This window comes from Equus caballus, chromosome 2, assembly GCF_041296265.1.
Source record: "Equus caballus isolate H_3958 breed thoroughbred chromosome 2, TB-T2T, whole genome shotgun sequence".
NCBI lineage: Eukaryota > Metazoa > Chordata > Mammalia > Perissodactyla > Equidae > Equus > Equus caballus.
In genome coordinates this window covers 44,552,026-44,571,624 of record NC_091685.1, presented here as the reverse complement: position 1 = coordinate 44,571,624, position 19,599 = coordinate 44,552,026, and the positions used below count along the sequence as shown (strand labels likewise).

General features: G+C 56.8%; 1 protein-coding gene across 19 annotated transcripts in view; it reads left to right on the top strand.

The window, feature by feature from the left end:
* Window positions 1–19,599, top strand: part of KCNAB2 (potassium voltage-gated channel subfamily A regulatory beta subunit 2) — a 91,106-nt gene that overhangs the window by 40,348 nt on the left and 31,159 nt on the right. For 2 of the 19 annotated variants that reach the window (XM_023635907.2, XM_070261097.1), the window contains exons 1-2: window positions 1,572–1,707; window positions 5,894–6,137. The exons of 16 other annotated variants lie outside the window; for them this stretch is intronic. In XM_023635907.2, coding sequence (XP_023491675.1) covers window positions 5,920–6,137 — 218 coding nt within the window. In that variant the 5' untranslated portion in view covers window positions 1,572–1,707; window positions 5,894–5,919. Of the gene's footprint in view, window positions 1–1,571; window positions 1,708–5,893; window positions 6,138–19,599 lie in introns of those variants that run through there. One more of the 19 variants, XM_070261111.1, reaches the window with a different exon arrangement.

Sequence of the window (19,599 nt, the reverse complement as noted above, 5' to 3'; positions counted from 1 at the left end):
GGGCTGTGAGCCAGACCTTGAAGGCTGAGCAGGATTCAGCACAGAGACCAGGAAGAACATTCCAGTAGATGCAACAGCCTGAGCCACACCTTGGAGGAGTGGACAGAGAACAGGAAGTGGCGGTTCAGACTGGGCCATGAGGGATGGGATGGAATGTGACAAGAGGCCAGACTGTAGAGGAAGATAAGGGTCTGATGGGCAAAGACCTTGAATGCCGAGCAGAGGAGCTTAGACTGCATTCAGTGGGCACTGGGGAGTCATCAATGGTGTTTGAGCAGGGCAGGGATCAGATCCCTGCTGTAGGAAGGAAGCCGGGTCACAGGGAGTAAGATGGGGGACAGAGAGGCTGGGTGTGGGAGACCAGGAAAGATGGAGAGGGGCGAGTGAAGGGGAGTCAGTGTCAGAAGCCACCTCCACGGCGTTTGACTTGACGACTGACCGGCAGGCACTGAGAGGGATGTTGCGTTGACTGGGGGAGTGGCGGCCCAGGGGAAGGAGATGGGCCTCCTTCACAGTGTGTCTGGCTGATGACGCCACCCAGCAGTGAGGCCCAGGGCCGCCTCCAGCGGGGGATGACGCGTGACACAGAGGCCGGAAACTGACATGGCAGGCTTGGGCCTCCGAGAACCGTCCCAGTGCCCTCACTGAGGCCTCTCCAGAGAGTCGCCCACTGCTGCGCCTCTGGCTCGCGGCCCCTCCTGCCCACCCAGTTCATTTACCTTCTGCTCCGGGTCTAAGGCAGTGGTTCTCCCGGGGTGACAGCCACCTCGTTTGCAGGTTTGTCACAGCTAAACAGCTCAGCCTCCATCCAGAATCCCACTGGCACTAGTGCACCCTTTTAGCCAGTTCTGTGTCAGAATTTTTTGGCATCCTGGGATGACCCACAGTGCCCCCAGGGTCATGACCCTGGAACAGGGGCCCAGGATAGCCTCACCCCAGAGCTCAGCCTCGAAGCATTTCCCAAACCCCAGGTCAGGACGTGTGCTGTGCAGAAAGGTCCCTGTGCCCCTGCCTGGAGGCAGTAGCAGCATAGGGTCCAAAGAGCAGACTTCTAGAAACTTCCAGCCATTTATAGGTACTGGGAGTATAGGGTGTATGATCTACGGCATGTCCCGGCAGAAGGGAGGAGGGGCGTCCATCCACGGTGCTGACAGGAGGTCTCGCCAGACCCCAGCCCCTTCACTGTGGGGGGGGGAGGGGTCACATGCCGTGGGGACCCGGCTCCCCAACTGCAGACAGTTAGGAATGTGATGGGGCGGAAGCTACAAGCCAGGCCCCGTCCTCAAGTAACAAAAAGCGCAGCCCGCTGCTCTCACCCGTGGTCCGTATCTCTGGCACTCGGGGCAGTGGAAGCAGAGGGGTGTCCCCCAGGGAATCACAGGACCCCAGCAAGTGCCCCCCCCCCACCTCCAGCCCCGCATGCAGGAGCAGCCTTGCCAGGTGGACCGCGCAGCTGCACTTCCCGGGCTTTTAGGGGAAGCGGCGCTCGTGAATAATTCAGCCTCTTTCTCTGAGATGAAAACACCCTAATAGGACTAATGGACTCGCTGCCTCCACACGCGACCCTTGTGGGACTCTTCTCATTCACCAATTGCTTCTGACGTTCTGCAGTGACACTCCCTAATGAAAAAGCTGCTGCACCAGATCCTCAGAGCGTCTGGTGGACCCTAATAAATCCTTTTTAACAAGCAGACGCCTGGAAGGCAGGTGAGTGGCCCCGTCAGCTCCAGGAGCGCAAGTGGCAGCGCCTTCTTCTAGGGATGCTGCTTGGGGGCGAGCATCCCGGGAACCGAATAACAGAGGGACAATATTTGGGGATGTGTTTGGCTGATCTGAAATGAGACCCAACTCTATTTTTTCAAAGCGGAAAACCTCAAAAAAGGCCAGCCCCAGGTCCCCGTGAGATGACAGCCGGAGGCGGAGGGTGGGCATCTGCGCTTGAGCATGCTTGCCTCCCGGTCCTGCGAGCAAGCGAGCGCCTGCTGGCCGTCCGTGTCTGGGGGAGACCTGGGCAAGCTGCTCCTACCTCCGTGGGCTCCCCACTAGGGTTCAGCATTTTCAAGTTTCCTGGGGGTGGCAGCAGGGAGGTCTGTGGCTGTCTGAAGGTCTGTCTGGAAACGCAGGCCGTGAGCACGGGGCTGCCGTTCGGGCCTTGGTTTGCTGATTTTTCTCCAGCGAAGATCGTTTTGTTCCTACCGTGACGCGATGCCGTGCATTCTAGAGCCGCGCTCGAATGATCCGCTTCCCCCGCATCCCGCTTTCAGGAACTCTGGCTGCTTTCTCTAACATCGAGGCAGATGTCGCTGTTTAAGAGATAGTCAGGATTCCTTGCACCCCTCACGTCTCATGCTTTGGTGGCTGTCAGTAAACAGACCGCAGCTCAGCAACGCCGGGTGGAAGGCTGTTCCGGGAGGTCGAGATTCCCACTGACTTAATGAGGTTAACGTCTCCGTTTCGTTTTTCCGTGTCACGGTGTTCATCCACATGAATTCCCCGGAGCCCCCCAGTCCACAAGAATAGATTTGCAAAAGGTAGGCCCAGAACCTGCAGGCGCGACGTGATTAGTGACGGCTGCTGAGGAGGGGGCTCACTTTCCTCAAGATGGGGTGCGGGCTCAGGATGGTGAGGAGGAGAAGCGAGAGGTCGGGGTCACTGTGCTTTGGAGCTCTGAGAAGCGAGGGGGCCGAGGCAGGAGCCCCAAGGATGTGCTCCCCGTCCCTTCTCCCAGGAGTGTCTTCCTGGGGACCCTTCATCCGAAGACCCAACCCTGCTCGGGTCGCCTTGGGAGGAAGCGGGAATAAGCCCCAGCATGAGGAAGTCCCGGGAGCCAGACTGTCCTCTCCCACTGGGCAGCACTGGTGACTGTCAAGTCCCACTCTGCCTTCTGTGTCCTCCCCCCTCAGGGTGGGAGGGGGTCTTGCCTCCCTCCAGGACCTTGAGAGGAGGAACACCTCCCAGCCTCTCCTTTGCTGTGCCCACACCCCACTTCTCCACAAATCCCCTGGCCCGAACCTGCCCTGGCACCACGGGACACTCACAGCAGGAGGCTCTGGGCTCCTCTGAGCTGCAGGTGGCCCCGCCCCACCCACAGGCCCTCCCAATGAAGGGTCACAGCAGAGGAGGCCGGGCCCCACAGAGAGGGGCCCTCTGGATCCTGGCCGCACCCATCTCATCAGGAATGTGTGCTCTCTGTGAGACTTTCCATCCTATTCAACATTCTCTAGTGGTGTTTGGTGTCCGCACAGCTCCCTCGGGTCACTCAGGCCCATGTTCACGTGTACCCCTCTCCCTGCCGGCCTGCCCCCTCCCCACCCTGTTTTGTGTATTTTGGTCCCTACACAAGTTACCGTAACTGTGTCATATCCCACGCCTTGTTGTCAGCAGCCGCCTCCCCACGTGCAGCAAGCTCCCGCTGCAACACCAGCCCCTGTCCAGTTGTCCAGGCTGGTCCCATGCAGCCCGAGGCAGCCTATGCAATAGGCCTCTGCTCGTGCCACTTCACGGACGTGGAGAGTGAGGCTTGGCAGGTCAAGCTGTCTGACTCAGTAGCGCTGCGTGGGTACCCCTGTGCAAAACCTGGCTGCTTAGCCACTGTCATCCCAGCCCCAGGGCCTTGGCTAGATTTCCAGAGCCAGACCAGACCAGGGTTGCTTTTTGTGGGTAATATCTTGAAAGCTAATGGCTATTGATCTCAGCCTGGCTGGGAACGTACGTCTGAGGTGGGCTCTGCTTTTTGGGTGAGCTCCTGCAGCTGCAGCCTGCGTGGCTGGTCTTCTCTCTGAATGCAGACCCTGCTTTCACCACCCCCCCCCCACCACCACCACCAGCAGCCTCTGGAACAGCTGCCTGACTGCCCTGTGTGCACTTGAAGGTGGGGGGGGGGGGGGCGGAAGGGAGGGAGCTGCTGCCTGTGGGCCTGCAGGGCACTGTTTCCTGAGACAAACCCCACCCTGGAGCCCCGCGCCCCTCTGCTGCCCCAGAGCAGTTCTCCTGGAAAGTGGGGATTTTTGTAGAGGGACAGCCCTGCCTGCTTTAGTGTCCATCAGAGACCTTAATCCAAACCCTTGGGGACACCAGAGGTCCTGGGCCCTGCAGGCTCCCTCTGTGGATCTGAGCCACGGTGAATGCAAGTTCTGGCCTGGGAGCCCCCCACCCCCCCCAGAAGGCAGCCTGCAGAGCGCCATGCCTGAGTCAGGGAGCCACCTCCAGCCCCGTCAGGTGCTGCCGGGCACTGCCAGGGAGATGCTCAGCTACTGCTGCAGGCACCGAGCAGGCAGCAACGGAAGCAGACAGAGAGTGTCATCCCCCCACCCCCCCAGCCTGGACCTGGGGGATCAGATGCGACAAAAAGATGATTAGAGAAGACTCTAGCCATTAGATGATGATACGTGCCATGGAGAAAAATCGCAACAGGAAAGGGGATATGGAGAGTGGAGTGGGGCGGAGAGCTCACCCAAGGAAGGGTGAGCCCAGGGCGGCTCCCGACACCTCGCCCTCAGGCACTGAGCTGCAGCCTCTGCAGCTGCCTCAGCTCCGGGGACAGCCCCTCCAGCCCTTCCCAGGGATAATCGAATTTGTTCTCCCTTGGAGCAGAGGTCGGGGCAGTGCTGGTTCCTCCAAATCCCAGGGCTCGGCTCCGGCACCCGGCTTTGCAGCTGACCCTGCAGAAAGGGGGGCTCCGTCTTACCTTCTGTCCTCGGTGAAGATGCTGGGGCCGCTGTGCAGGCAGCTACGCCAGAGTAGAGGGCTGTGGTCAGGTGTGGGGTGAGTCCCTGGACTGTAGACCACCCCTGCCCCCCGAGGCTGTGTCCTTGTTGCCTGCTCAAAGATACCGCAGGATGTGGACGCCCAGCCATGATGCCACCTGTCGTTGATTCACTCACTTATGCACGTGAATTAACGCAAATGGTAGCATTCCATCATGCACACACTTCTTCCTCTTGCCTTTTTTTTTTTTACCACTATCTTTTAGGACTCATTGCATATCAGCCCATGTAGAGACGCCTCATTCTTGATGGCAGCACGACTTTCCATGATATGGCTGGACTGTCGGTTACATAAGCAGTTTCCCCATCGATGGACGTGTATGTTGTTTTTAGTTTCGAAGAGTGTGCAGACGTTATTCAGGATGACTATTTAGCAGTGGTTCTTAATATTTAAGCTTTGAAATTTCCCCATCCGTACTAAGCCTATTCCCCCTCTTTGTCTTCCCGCCTTCTCTTGCAAAACTTCGTGGATTGTGACATACTTAGTTATCATAGAGCATGGCGCCTCGAGAACTGTGCTGGTGTGATGACGCTTTCCACAAGTAGAGAATGCGTGTGTGGACAGCCTTTCCCTTTACAAGGCTTGAAACAAACGCACAGGCCCTTCCTGGGACGGGGCGCCCCTGGCGTGTGGGGGTGAGGTGCCACGTGGCCTAATCACACTAGAGTTTGCTTCAGCAACAAGTGCGTGGCTCGCTGGGGACAGCCCTGTACTGGTTTTATGCTGCGAACGCCTCCAGAGAGCGCCGTGATGTCATGTCTTCTTCTTTGGGGGCTCGGGCTGTCTGCATGCTCCCCGTGCCCCCATTTTCATTTGGAGCACTTTTGAGTTCTGCCGCCTGGAATGCAGCTTCGCCTGTGCTTGGCTCACGAGTGCGGGGGCAGAAGGGGGTGACTTAGCCAGAGCTCCCGGCCAGTGCAGCTTTGAAGACTGAGAATCTCATGCCAAGAGGTATTTACATCCTGGGCCTGGCCCTGTCCCCAGGCACCAAGACCCCTTGGTGGCTGCTCTAGTTGGAGGATGTGTCTCTGCAGCCGCCCTGCCCCAGGGCCAGCGTCCAGCCCGGGCCCTGGGAGTAGCAGTACACTCTCTAACCCGCCGCACCCGGCGTTTCCCGTCTGGACAGTGGTGGCCTCCAGGCCGGGCGGCACCATGTTGTCCATGACGTACAGCGAGAGCCTGAGGAGCGTGAGCAGCAGGTGTCACTCGGACTGGGCCCTGCACCCCGTCCGCCAGACCGACACGCTGGAGCTGCAGCGGCTGCGGGAGGTGCGGGCGGCCGCCCAGGCCAGGAACATGGAGAGCTTCCTCCGCATGCACGGCCTCTCCCTGGACAGCTGCACCGCCCGGCGCACAGGCATGAAGTACCGGTAAGGCCGGGCTGGGGCTGGGCGGGCAGGACGCTGGACGCGGCAGGAGGCCGGAGGCAGGTGCTGCGGGAGAGAGGAGCGCGGGAAACGTGGGTGACGACTTGACTGTGTATCAAGGTCGACGTTTTATATTTAAAAATGCCAACCATATAGAAATGTACAAAAGACAGAAATGAAAGTGTGCATAGGCCTATCCTCCCAAGAAAGCACTCTTAAGCTAGGTATACCCTCCATGGGAAAAGGGTGTGGTTTCTTGAAAAGACTTTGCAGCAGGGGTAAACGTACTATTTCATTTGTCTTCTTGCAACATCATGGAGACAAATTAATTATTAGGAGTTAACTAAAGATGAATTAGCGAAAATACCTCAATTCATCATCTCTAACAAACCCACGTGGCACCAGAAACCCGTTGGGTCCTGGGGGCCAAGATGTGCTCCCCTCCCTTCCGTCCTTACATTGGGCTGTTCTCGTGGGACGTGGTTTTCCACAGGTGGCCTCTGATTGGTTGCTGCTGCTCCATCTGTAACTGTGATGGCGAAGGCTGTGGATTAAATGACCTTGTGTTCTCCGGGGCACAGGCATGTGGGGCTAAATTTCCTGTGAACCTCAGAAGGACATTCTGTTTAGCTTGCTCCTCATTGGAATCAGCATCTGGGACAGTGCTCCAGCCCGCCCACCTTCTCCTCTAAAAGCCTCAGAAAGCGGCCAAAAAGCCTGGGAGCTCGCATTTTCATTTATAAATTGCGTATCTGCAGCTTTAGTCCCCTGCCTCCCCAGGAACATGCCCTTGCCAGAGGCAGTTGGCCAGAGGGGACACTCCCCACAAATAAAAATACAGATGCCTAATTGAATTTGAATTTCAAATTAACATCAATTTACTTTTTTAGTCTAAGTATGTCCTGCACTATTTTGGGGACATACTTATGCTAAAACATTATTTGTTGTTTACCTGAAGTTCAGATTTAACCGGGTGTCCTGTATTTGATCTGGTGACCCGGAAATCTTTGGCTTCCATCCAGCAGGCCCCAGGGGTTATCTGGCTGTTCTCTGGAGAAGAGTGGAGGCCAGCCTGTTGCTTTAACATCTTCTGTGGAGAATGTGTTTGGGCCTTTGGCTGATGGTTTGAGCGTGTGGTTGTCTTTAAAGGAACAAAACACTTCAGCTGTGAGCCCATTAGATGGCAGAATCCTTAAGACTTTGTATTCTATCTAAGCTCCAGCTGAAAGGGAAGGACAAAGGGTCAGCTAGTTTGGCCCCAAAGAGCTCCTAATTCTGATGGAAATTTCTCAAGAGGGAGATGAGACCGTACATTTTTTTTCTTTTTTAGCTAGTCATTGATACTTTTCATTAATTCACCAAGTGTTTATTGAGGATCTACTTGGCTCCAGGGGATGGGCGTGCCAGATGCCACATGAACAAGACAGACGGGGTCCTGTTACCTCCTCGAGGAGGGAGGCAGAGAGAAAGCAAGTGGACACCTAAGGGAGTAAGGGGGGCCGGGGACAGCTGAGACCCGAGCCATCTGAAAGGAGACATTTGAAGATGTGGGACAGAACCTTCTGGGCCAGAGAAACGGGTGCTTTTGGGGAGAGAAGGCCTGAGTGGCCTGGCCAGAGTGAGGTGCAGAGCAGCAGGGATGAGGCAGGGCGGCCAGAGTTTGTCCGCCCGTGGGAAGACCCGGCTCCCTGCGTTGATGTGATTTGTGATAGAGGGTGCACAGGGGTGTATTGTGTACCCCAGAATTTCATCTCCACCCGAAACCTTATTTAGAAATAGGGTCATTACAGATGTCATTAGTTAAGACGAGGTCATACTGGAATGCACTGGGCCCTAAACCCAGTGACTGGTGTCCTTACAAGGCCACGTGGAGACACACAGGGAGAGGCCGTGAGACAGTGGAGGTAGAGATTGGACTGATGTGGGCAAAAGCCGAGGACCGCCTACAGTCTCCGGAAGCTGGAAGAGGCAGGTGAGACGCCCCCCCCAGAGCCTTCAGAGGGAGCGTGGCCCTGCTGACACCAGCTCTCAGACTCCTGGCCTCCAGACTGTGAGAAAATCAGTTTCTGTTTTTTAAGCACCCCCAGTTTGTGGTACTTTGTTACAGCAGCCCCAGGACACTGACACAGCTGGCACAGGGTGGGTGGAAGGGATGGGGACGAATCTCTCATGTGCCTGACAGCCCAGGAAAAGGTCTGTGTGGTGTCTGAAACATGCAGAACCGACTGGGGCCTAAATACCCTGGGAAAACGGGCTTCCCAAGGGGTAGAGGACACCGGAAAACCACTGGTGGCGCCTTTAGCATTTGATGGGCCAAAGGTGGTCGCACCTTCGGACCTTTCTTTACCTGGCGGATTTCATCTTGCTGGGTTCAGGGGGGTTTGTTATCTGGGAACAGGGCCTCCCCACCCAACGCCACCAGTTATTAAAGATCCCAGATAAGTGCCGTTCCGCAGTTAACATCCCCATCAGCAGCTGGACCGGGACTCAGTTAAACTTGGTCTTATATAGTAATATAAAAAAGATAATGCCTCCAGATAGATGCTGCTCGGTGGAGCTAGAAGACACGCCTGCCACAGGCCAGACATTTTATCAGCTGAACTGAGCCTGCAGCTGGGGAAAAAGCTTTCTTGTTTAACTTCTCCCATTTTCTTTAACTGTCCTCGACTCTTGCTGTTCAAAAAAAATGCACTAAATTTTTAAATCCGCACAGTCCCTGTGTAAGCTGCCCCTTTGTGTGTCCGCCTGGTTGTAATGATGGAGAATCCAGAGATGTGGCCTGACAGGGCAGCAGCTATGGCCTGGGCCCACACGGTGCCAGCTGGACCCCCAGCCTTGGTTCAGCTGTGTTCCTGCTCTGCTCCCCCATGGCACCAGGAAGGAACCCAAACTCCCCACAAGGCCCCGTGTGGCCCGTGCTGCCTCTGATTTCAGCTTGGCCCCCTGTCCCTCCTGCTCAGGATGCTCCTTCCTTCCGTGTCTCAACCACAGAGCTCATTCTGTCCTCAGAGTCCTAGCACACTCTCTGCCCTCTGCCTAGAAGGTGCGTCCTCCAGATTTGGACAGGGCTGGCTACCTCCTGTCGTTCATCTCTTAGTCCTCGAAGAGGCTTTCTCCATCACCCAGTGTAAGTAAACACCTAATGAGTTCTTCCCAAGCTCAGGATCCTGTCCTGTTGTCGTCCTCACACTTCCCACTCTCTCTCTCGCCTTGTCCTTGCCCTTCTGGACCCCACTGAGAGCAGGGCCTTTGTCTGCTCCCAGCACTAGAACATTCCAGGCTTCTAAAGTGTGGCTGGATGGTGTTGAGTGGTCTCCGTCTTAACCCACTTTCCAGAACATTCCCCTGTACACTGTGTCTCCTCCTGCTGCTTTCCTGACATCAGGACTGGAGGCTGCGGCTGAGCCCCTAATGCAGCCCAGTCAAGGAGGGCAGGGAGCCCTGGGCATGAGCTCCCGGCAGGGCCGGGAGTCCTGCCTGCCTGCGATTTCTGGCTCTAGATCGTGGACTCTTCCCATGAGCCCGGAAGATCGCCAGATGGTATTTGATTTGTGGTCGTGTTCACTGAGCAGACTCTACCTGGTTGCTCGGTTATCCACAGGAGATAACTTCCAGCTGGGCTAGTCGGGGGAAGGCTTCCTGGAAGAGCTGAGAACACAGGTGTGTCTTAAAGGACAGGTAGGAAGGAGGACACCGTGGGCAGGAGCAGAGGCTGGAGAGGGCCAGTGGGTGGACAGTCTAGGGGGCTGAGTGGGGACAGGTCCACCTCGAGAAAGGTCCTGTATCAGTTTCCTGGGGCTGCCCTAACAAAGGGCCACGAACAGTGGCTTAAACCCACAGAAATCGGTTCTCTCACAGTTCTGGAGTCCAAAATCCAGGCGTCGGCAGGGCTGTGCTCCCTCTGAAGGCTCCAGGGGAGGACCCATCCTTGCCTCTTCCAGCTTCTGGTGGCTGCAGGCCATCCCTGGCATTCCTTGGCCTGTGGCTGCCTCACTCCGGTCTCTGCCTCTGTCATCGCATGGCTCTTTTCCCTCTGTGTGGATCTGTCTGTCTCCAGATCTGTCTCTCCTGATAAGGACAACAGTCGTTGGATTTAGGGCCACGACCTCATCTTAACTTGATTACTTCTACAAAGACCCTATTTCCAAATAAGGCCACAATCACAGGTGCTGGGGGTTAGGACTTCAGCAGATCTTTTTGGGGCACATTTCAACCCACAACAGGTCCCAAGGGGCTGACTCAACTCCTTGAGCCTGCAGGGACTTCTGTGGGTGTTTTGGGAGGAATCCCAGCTCCCGCCAGGTACCTGTGTGACCTTGGACAAGACACCTGCTTTCTCCACCTCTCAGTGTCCCCATCTGGAAGGTGGAGACTTTAGTCACTTCCTCACAGAAGTGTCCTGAGGACTGACTAAGTTGGTGCTGTGACTCTAAACTCCACACTTGCTCCTAGTGGGAGAGAAACACCAGCCTGGGGATCTCACGGGTGCACACAGTTCTCTTGGCAATGCAGCTCACGCCCGTGTGGACACAAGCAGATGTGGAGGAAGGAAAGGGAAGGGAAGGAAGGAGGGAGCTGGCGAGACCAGCCAGTCATTCTGGAAGAGCTGCCGTGCCAGGAGCAGGGGCTGGGAGGAAGCCGGCCGGCAGGGGCGGAGTCTCCTCCAGGACCTCCAGGGTCTCTGTGGAGGGCCTGACCAGGACCATGGTGTCAGCTGCCCGTGGCCTGCGTTCATGCCAGGACTGCTTCTGCTGGCAGCGGGCTGCCATGCTGGGGCCCGGTGGTGGTCCCAGGCCTGGAGACAGCCATCCCTCTGTAGGTCCCGACCTCTCCAGCCCAGCTTCCCTGCCTGAAGGGACATAGCAGCAGCCCCCCACCCCCCACCCCCCACAGGCTGCTCTGAGGGGAGCAGGGGGAGCTGCAGGCATCCTCGCACGTCTGCTGGATTGCTCTGTAACCCATCGCGATAGGGCTCAGCGCTTCCCAAGCTGGCCTGGCCACGGGGATCGGGACGCATCTCAGCAGCATAGAGCCCCAGGCCCCTGACCCGAGAGGCTCTTCTCATGGGGCAGGGACAGGGCCGCTGGAGGGCTGGCTCTCCTTCGTCCCCCTGGAAAGGTGGGGGTCCGCACACCTCAATCAGATCCGCAGACGGTACCCAGCAGCTCCCCGGGACTGCCCCCCGCCCTCATCCCTCCATCTGAGGGTCTGGGAACAGGAGCTCCACAAGGCAGGGGAGGCCCGGCCGTTGCGCACCTCCTGCCCTACTGCCACCTCTGTAGATGAGGCCTTCCTGACTGGCCTCTCTGTGCCTCAGTTTCCCCAAGCGTGAACGGGACCATCACAGGGTCCACCTGGAAGGTGGTGGGAGCTTAGTGAGCTGGTCAGACAGCGCTTGGCGCAGAGGCTGGCATGGCGAGCGCCATGTAAGTGTGTGCACTGTGGCTGTCGTTGTTGTTGGTATTATTATGCCTCAGAGGTGCTTCTTAGAATGAAAAGAGGAAAGGCAGAAGGGCTTACTCGGGGCTGGGCACAATCGCTTGGTCCGCGACAGCAACTAAGAAGTGAAAGGGCCTTTTCAAGGCCAATTCGACATGTTCCCCTTTTAGGGTGAGTAGCACTGGACATGGCTGGGGTGTGGGCTCCTGAAGGAAGCCACAGCCACAGCACTCTGCCCCCGAGGGGTCTTCAGCTCTTACCTAGCAGATGACACCTCCTCCAGGAAGGCCACCAGTCTGCCACCCCTTGCTCTTAGAAACTTCAGGGGCCAAGGACCTCCCATCCCACTGCTCCATCAGGGCAGCCCCCAAATCTTTAGCAGCCGCCCCGCCTCCTTTGGCAGGGAGTCACCTTTGGGTGCAATCCATGCTCCGTTCAGTATGGTCGAGATGGCCTCACTAGTACTAAGGAGACATACAGCTGCTTGTCCTCACTCTTGAGTTACTGCTGCAGTCCGTGCTTTTAAAAGCCACCTTTAAAACTTCTACTCCAGGCCTCATTCTGTGCAGGGAGAGTGTCCGTCCCCTCCCACTGTGAGCCTGTCACCATCTTGGGGGAAGAGTCTGGCTGGGTCCCAGCTTTCCCATCTCTTCGCCCTCCTGGGGCAGGTGTGGTGGGGGGTGGTCCCAGGCGGCTGCACCGGAAGCTTCTGTTCCAGGAAGCTCTTTTTCATGGCATTGCATGGACACAGAGCAGAGCACTTAATTGGGGTGGCTGAGCCTCTGATTAATCACAGCAGGAGCTAGCTGCTTCATTTTAACAACAGCAAGTACTAGAGAGGCCAAAGAAGAGCCCAAAAATCTTTGTGGATCAAAATCAACCATCCGCGCTCGGTGCGTCTGCCCTAAGCCCGTTTCAAGTCGACTGACATGGTCTAGGATTCAGCTTCTTCTCCACCTAAACACGTTTGAGAAGAGACTCTCTTGGGGGATGAGTAATTGTGGCAAGTTCAGATCAAGGTTCTAAGCTTTTGGGTCCCCACTCTTGTCTAATTCTTGAGAGTTTCTGAGAATATTACAGGTCATGACTCCTCTTTTGGGCAAGTAGAAAGTTACAGCCTCTGACCATCCTTTAAAAATCCACCTGCCCGCCCCCCATGCTTGGCCGTCCTGGGCTGGGTGCAGCATGTTCGTCCTGGATTCCCCGGGAGAGGGGAGAGTTCTGAGGTCGGATGTTCATTCCCATCGTCCCCACAACACGTTACAACGGGATGGAGCGGGGGCTGGGGTTCCGCCACAGGGCCCCTCGGGAGTCCTGCAGAGGGAAAGCTTGACTCCCGCTGATGGCTGGGAGGAGTGCTTCTTGCCAAAGGGAACCAGCAGCTGGGTCCCGGCCCCCTGGTATCTCTGGGGAGAGCGTGGTCAGGGGCGCCCTTGGAGGAGAGAGAAGTTACCGGTGCTTGGGGGGCTGGCTTCACACCGCATGTACTATCTGAGCTGATGTCAGAGGGTGAGGAGGAGATCAAAGGCAGCGAAACGGGAGGGGCACTCCCACAGGGAACAGCACGTGTGAGGCCCGGAGCCTTTTGAGGCTAACTTTTTTTTGGTAACAGTTTTCTTGAGATATAATTCACATACCATACACCCATTTAAAGTATACAGTTCGATGGTTTTAGTATATTCATAGTTGTGCAAAAATCACTACAATGAATTCTAGAATTTTCATCACCCCAAAAAGAAACCCCATACTCTCATTTGCTGTCACGTCCCAATACCTGCTCCCCCCAGCCCCTGGCAACCGCTGATCTACACTCTGGCTCTAAGGTTTTGCCCGTTCTCGACATTTCATATAAATGGACTCATACACTATGTGACTGGTTTCCTCCATGATTTTGTGACTGGCTTCTTTCACCGAGCATAGCATTTCCAGGGTTCCCCCCGGGTTGTGGCATCTGTCAGTACTTCACTCCCTTTCTGTGGCTGAATAACGTTCTGTTGTGTGGATGGACCACATTTTGTCTATTCATTCATCAGTTGATGGACATTTGGGTTGTTTCCACCTTGTGGCTGTCGTGGATAATGCTGCTGTGGACATTTGTGTTCGAGAGTTTGTGTGGCCGTGTGTGTCCAACTCTTTGGGCACGTACCTAGGAGCAGAATTGCTGGGTGGGGCGGCGAGGCAGATGACCTTTCACACACTGTGGTGAGTACGTCTTTGTGGCTCTCACTTAACTCGGTGCTGATTAAGGCCCACCGTCTGGTTAAGGGCCACCCTGAGGAATAGGAAGATGCCAGCCCTTGTGGGATCCAAGAGTTTCCCAGAGCACAGAGAAGTGTATAAGGAAGAATGGGGTACGGGTTTCTGCATCTGCTAGGCCAGGCGCATAGCACCACTCAATGCTCTGGCTAGAAACACAGCTTCCAGGGCCCCGCCCCAGAGCTGCTGACTGAGCAGGTCAGGATTCTGCATTTGTAACAAGCTCCCCCAGCAGCCTGGTCAGGTGTTGAACAGCCGTGCCCCAGACTGTGAGTTCCATGAGCGCTGGGGAAGGGCCGGGGGCAGTGCCTCTGCCATCTGCAGCCTCTTTGGCAGGCCCGTGGGCTTCCAGAGGCCGTGGCTCTTTCTCTTCCAGTGCCAGGGTTCGGCTCGCAGAGAGGCCCAGCTGGCATGTAGGGTCAGCCCTGCAGGCTGCCCGTCGCCTTCCCATCACCCCCGCCCAAGGAACTCAGGGAGGGCCCAGCCGCCCTGAGAGCAGGAACCCAGGCCAGCCAGGCTCCAGGGCCTATATGGGCAGGTGGAAAAGGAAGGCAGAGCTGGGCCTATGGGTCCCCAGGGGCCCCCGCTGGCCTTTGTAGGTGGCGTGTGTGACCTCCCAGGGCCCCCTTGGCAAAGGGACCAGCTCTGCCCTCCCAGATCCTCTGTCCCCAGGTCCGAATCCCACATTCAGGGGGTGGTTCCTGCTGCCATGTCAGGCCTGTGCACTTGGGAAAGACAAAAGGGATCCACTTACCAGTGGTGGGGGGCTGGTGAAGGAGAGTCTCACACAGGGACCTATACTGACTCCCACCGCCAGAAAGTCATTAGTTTCTGCTGAGAGATCCTGGGAGCTGGCACCGTTTGTGAGCACTTCCAGGGACCCAGCCCGGGATGAGCGCTCGGCAAGCGTGATCTGACCATGTGTTTGTGATCTACACCGGACACTGGAACACTCAGGAGCAGGGAGGCCAGGACCAGGACAAGGCTGTATTCTTAACTTCTGTGCCAAAAAGGCAGGGCCGGGGCTGAGAGCGGGTTCCGCCTCCATCCGTCGTGAACGTCTGAGTGGATTCTTCTCTGTGTGCTGTCAGAGCACAGCATGGGCAGCCAGCAGATGTGGAAGGTTCCCGTGGGGCTGAGCTGGGAGGGACAAAGTGGCTTCTCAGACCATGCATCTCATTTTGTCAGTGGAGGCCCACAGAGGGCAGGACACCTGCCTGTGATCACACAGTGAATTCACAGCAGAGCCTGAGCTAGACCCTCGACCACCGGCCTCCCATCCAGCACTCTTTCTCAGCCCCTCCCACAGGGAAGAAAGGACCCAAAAGGCAGCTTTGGCCAGGGCCCACCCTACAGGGCGAGAGTGGGATGCTCGGGGTCAGAGGGCAAAGCCAGCCCCTCCTGCCCTCCGGGGCATCCCTCTGGGTTTCAGGAAACTCCATGAGCTTTGTTCCAGGACAGCTTTGTTCTCAGTTCATCTTGAGTCCATGAGTGAGAGAGAGGAGGCTGGAGTTGTCGGGGGAGGGCTTCATTCATTCATTCACTCATTCACTCATTTATTCCAGAAGTATTTATTAAGCATCAGCTGAGCTACACACTGTGCGACGTGCTGGAACTTTCCTGGTCTCTGGTCCCTTGACCCCCTGGTTTCTTTCGTTGGGTCGTCTGTGTCACTATTACCTAGACAGAGTGGTCTTTCCTCCTCCACATTCCTGGTGATTTGGCTTCTCCTTGTGCCACGCCCCAGAAAAGCCCCCCTTTCCTGGGCAAGAACCACGAGCAGATAGAGCTGGCCACAGCTGCGTTGCCTCTCTCGGAGCTAGCTGCCCACAAGCTCAGCCATCCACCCAGTCCTGGCCGAGCGGCTGTCAGCCTGGAGCAGCCAGTGCCGGCCTCCCGGGGATCGACCAGGGCAGGCGGCTGGTGCATCCCGCTTCATTAGCAATTAATCCCCAGATGCCTCCTGTGCCTCTCACCGGTCACCTAATTGACTTGGTGGGAGCCCCAACAGCCCATGGTGTGCAGAGCCAGGAGCTGGATACAAAGCTCCCTCTGAGAGGCTCAAGGAAGCCTGGAGAAGCAGCTGCTCCCCACGACCCCAGGCCGCCCCCCTAGGAGAACAGTCACAGCAGCCTGCTCGGGCCCCCAGGCCGCGCCCCGGAAGGCGCCCTCCCTTCTCCCATCAGAGGACGGTGATGTCGCTCATCTGTCAGGAGTAACTCGCAGCCCAGCCCTGCCGGACGCTGCTGGGCTGGAGGCTCAAGCAGCCAGAGCCAGACCAGGGTCGGGGCAGAAGAAGGACCTGCAGAGACAAGAAAAATGTGAGAGGGGAGAGAAAATGGCACCCGCACTACTCGGCTTCCAGGTTCTCTCTGATAAGGTCTTTTCTAACACATTTCTGGAAATTTGATTCTCTGCCCTCGGAGACTGCGCAGGCTTTCTCTACATCGTTGCCTTGGGACATCCTGGCTCTTGAAGGGACACCTCGGAGCTCCTTTGCCTTCTGGGATAAAGTCTTGTCCCAGGCAGAGAAGGGCTTCCAGGGGACAGATGACTTCGGAGCCCACAAGGAGAGGGGACGCGGCCAGGAGCTGAGCGCCCGGCCTCGGCATGCAGGTGTCCTTCGTGTGCTCAGAGCATGGCCTCAAGGGCCGGGGCCCCGAGGAGCGGCTGGGCCGGCCGGCAGCCAGCAGCCCCAGCCTGGGCACCCACAGCCGCTTCCGTGCTGTGGCCATGGTGGCCCGGAGCCTGGGACAGCTGTCCGTGCAGAGTCTCCCCAGCGCCGGCGACGCCTGCGTGAAGCAGCCGGGGATGAAGTATAGGTACGGGCACAGGGCCGCGGGGCGGGGCGGGGGCCCTCCCAGCACCCCATCTGGGAGAGCGGATCAAATCTGCAAATCCCTTGCCAGCCTTGGGCAGCGGCATGCTGAGAGGCCGGGAGGGGCTCTTCCCAGCACTGGGTAGGCAGACTGAGAAATAAAACAAGCTTGGGGCAGCCCCAGGTTTCCTCCTGATGGCGGGGAGATGGTGCATGAGGGCCCCTTTGCCTTCCTTCTGCTTGTTTGTTTCCCTTCACGGCATGGGGGGAGGTTGTAATGGCCAAGCCCCCCCATGTCGGACTGTGCGATGCTTCCTCTTCCTGGGACCCTCAGGGCACGGGCCACAGGCCCCCGGCCTCCCTGCCCTCCCCCTGGGCACACAGGGCCCCGTTTGTCCCGTGGGTAGTCTGACGTCTTTGCAGCCAGGCCATCATGACAGACGCTCGTTTTGTGTAGTCAGGGGCTATCGGGTGAACCATGGGATGGGATTCTTCCCTCCGTGACCTGAGCCAGACCCCAGGCCTGGGTTCCTCTACGGGCAGAATTAATGCTTCGCAGGGCACAGAGCAGCATCTGGCATTTCCTGCTCATGACTCAGCCCAGGCTGTTGTGTGTCCCTCTGCTCGCGCTCAGTCCCCCACCTGGCTCTGGGGTCCCTCACCGTGACTTGTACGTAGAGATGGTGCAAAGCGCCAGTGTCAGGGTCAAGGACCCTCCTGCCATTCCTTGCATCCCCCCATGCCCCACGCAGGGCCTTGCTCAGATGCTCGGTGGTTGTACCCAGGAGGAAAAGGAGGGCCCTGGCTTTGTGCAAAGGGCCCCTGGGGGCAGATTTGTGGGGCACCCTGCCGGGGGGCTGGCCTTTCTTACTCCCCTTGAGTCTCTGCACCCAGAGCCCTTGGCGCTTTGAGAATGGTGTTCCTGGGGAAAGGGGAGTCCTTACCGCAAGTGATCTGCATAAACTGCAAAAGCTAAGTCAGTCTCTGGTTCCCAGGTTTCACAGGAAAGTGTTTCCAAAACAGGAGCCAGGTGCAACTCTGCTTTCAGTGACTCAAACAGTCCCACAGGCCACCAGCCTCAGAAAAACCCACAGACAATTCTAGTTGTATTCGAGGAGAGTGTCCGGGTTTCTATCTGGTTTGCTGCCAACTCAAAAAGTATTGAGAGAATCGATCCTAACAACTGAGACGTATAGCTTAACCTCCCCAAAACCATACCCGAGAGTTGGACCTCATGGGAAACAACTACATCATAAGTCCCGTGCCTCATCAAGGGGAATTCTGGACCACCTCCGAGTCCTTCTGCATCTACGCCCGCATTCCCTCCTGCCCTGGATCCTCGGGCGATGTTTGATGTTCTGTAGTGAACCTCTGCGGTAAAAGGTTTTTGTTCCCATCCTCTCAACTCAGTGAGGACAATCCAGAATGGAATTCTCTCTTCTAGAAGCTCTAGTAGGTTTTGTTAAGTGGGGATCAAAAGCTACGCATAAACAGATTATGTATTTTTTAGTTTAGATACCAATTATCCACTGCAACTTTTAAGTCAATCCTAGGATCATCAAAGGAGTTAATACAAGTGAGACTGTTTCTAAAATTATAAAGCCCCCAGGTACATGGAAAGTGTGGCTGCCAACGTGACTCCCCTCCTAAGATCCTAAGATCCGTGGAGGAGTGGATCTTCAAGAGCCGGAGTGCTCAAGATCACCACGTGTGCATTGTGAGTGCGTATGCCTGTGTGTGTGCACGTATGCGTCTGTGTGTGTACATGTGTGGGCACGTGTGTGGCCCATGCTGGAGGCAGGGAGGGCGAGATGGGCAGTGAAGGGAGGTGCTCACTGGGCTGGGGCTTTGCAGTCTGAGGACCTGGATTCAGATCCCAGCCCCAGTGCTTCCCAACTGGGTCCTGTCCAGCCTTACACACAGCAGCGCCTCGAGGCCAGCTTTTCTTGGCAGTGTTGGGGGGGAGGTGGGGTCATACTCCGGCAAGATGTGTAGTTTCATAGGGGCTAAAATGGGAGCCAGAATCTAAACCATTGGGTGCCCTTGCTGAGCACGTCCACCTCCTGCCTCACAGAACCTGCCCCACGGGGCACCTGCCCCACAGGGTACCTGCCTCATGGGGTTGCTCCATAATGACTGTCCCAGGGCCGCAACCAGGGTGGAGGTGGGGCTGTATGGAGCCTGATGGGATCCGCCCCCAACTCTGACCGCTTCCTTAGGAAGCTGGCCCTCCACCATGGCGTGCTCCAGGGCCAGGAGGAGGCCTCCAGCCATACCCGTCATCGCTGGGGTTAAGGGAACCAAAGCCATGTTCTCACCACAGAGCCTAAGAGGTGCTCAGTGCAGGGAAGGGGACCCCAAGTCCTGGGAGTAAGGGGAAGGGCCAGCAGTCAGTCACAAGGGGCTGGTCCCAGGGCCTGGGCTTCTTACACTAACGAACACCCCTGGGAGCCTGCACTGCAGGCTGCCTCTGAAGATGAAGACCCAGAAGCCCAGCCTGACCTAAGGGAGCCTGGAGTCTGGGAGCGGGGCAGACCTGTGGACAAATAATCCCCCCCAGCGCGACAGCTGACCGGAAAACAGCCTGGCCTCTTATTCATCAAACCAGCTCATCAAGGCCACGTTGCTTTCCGTCCCCTGATCAAATTTTTGTCCTCTGCCCAGATGGCTGAAGTCGAAGGCGCTGAACTGCTGGTTTTTAAAGGATCTGTGACTGCCCGGGGTGTGAGGTGCAGAGTTTAGGGGGCAGAGCCGCCGCTGGCTGTACGATGGGCGTCAGTGCTTTCCTCCGGCAAAGGTGAAATCCGTGAGTCCTCGTTAGCATTTTTCGAGACCACAGGAGACACATGAGGGAAATTAATGAAGGCTAACGTTATTTGGGTTTAGAGATTTAGCCAACTCTTTTATCATCATGTCAAGTTTTAATTAGGGGAGAAAAATCTGTTAGGAAAC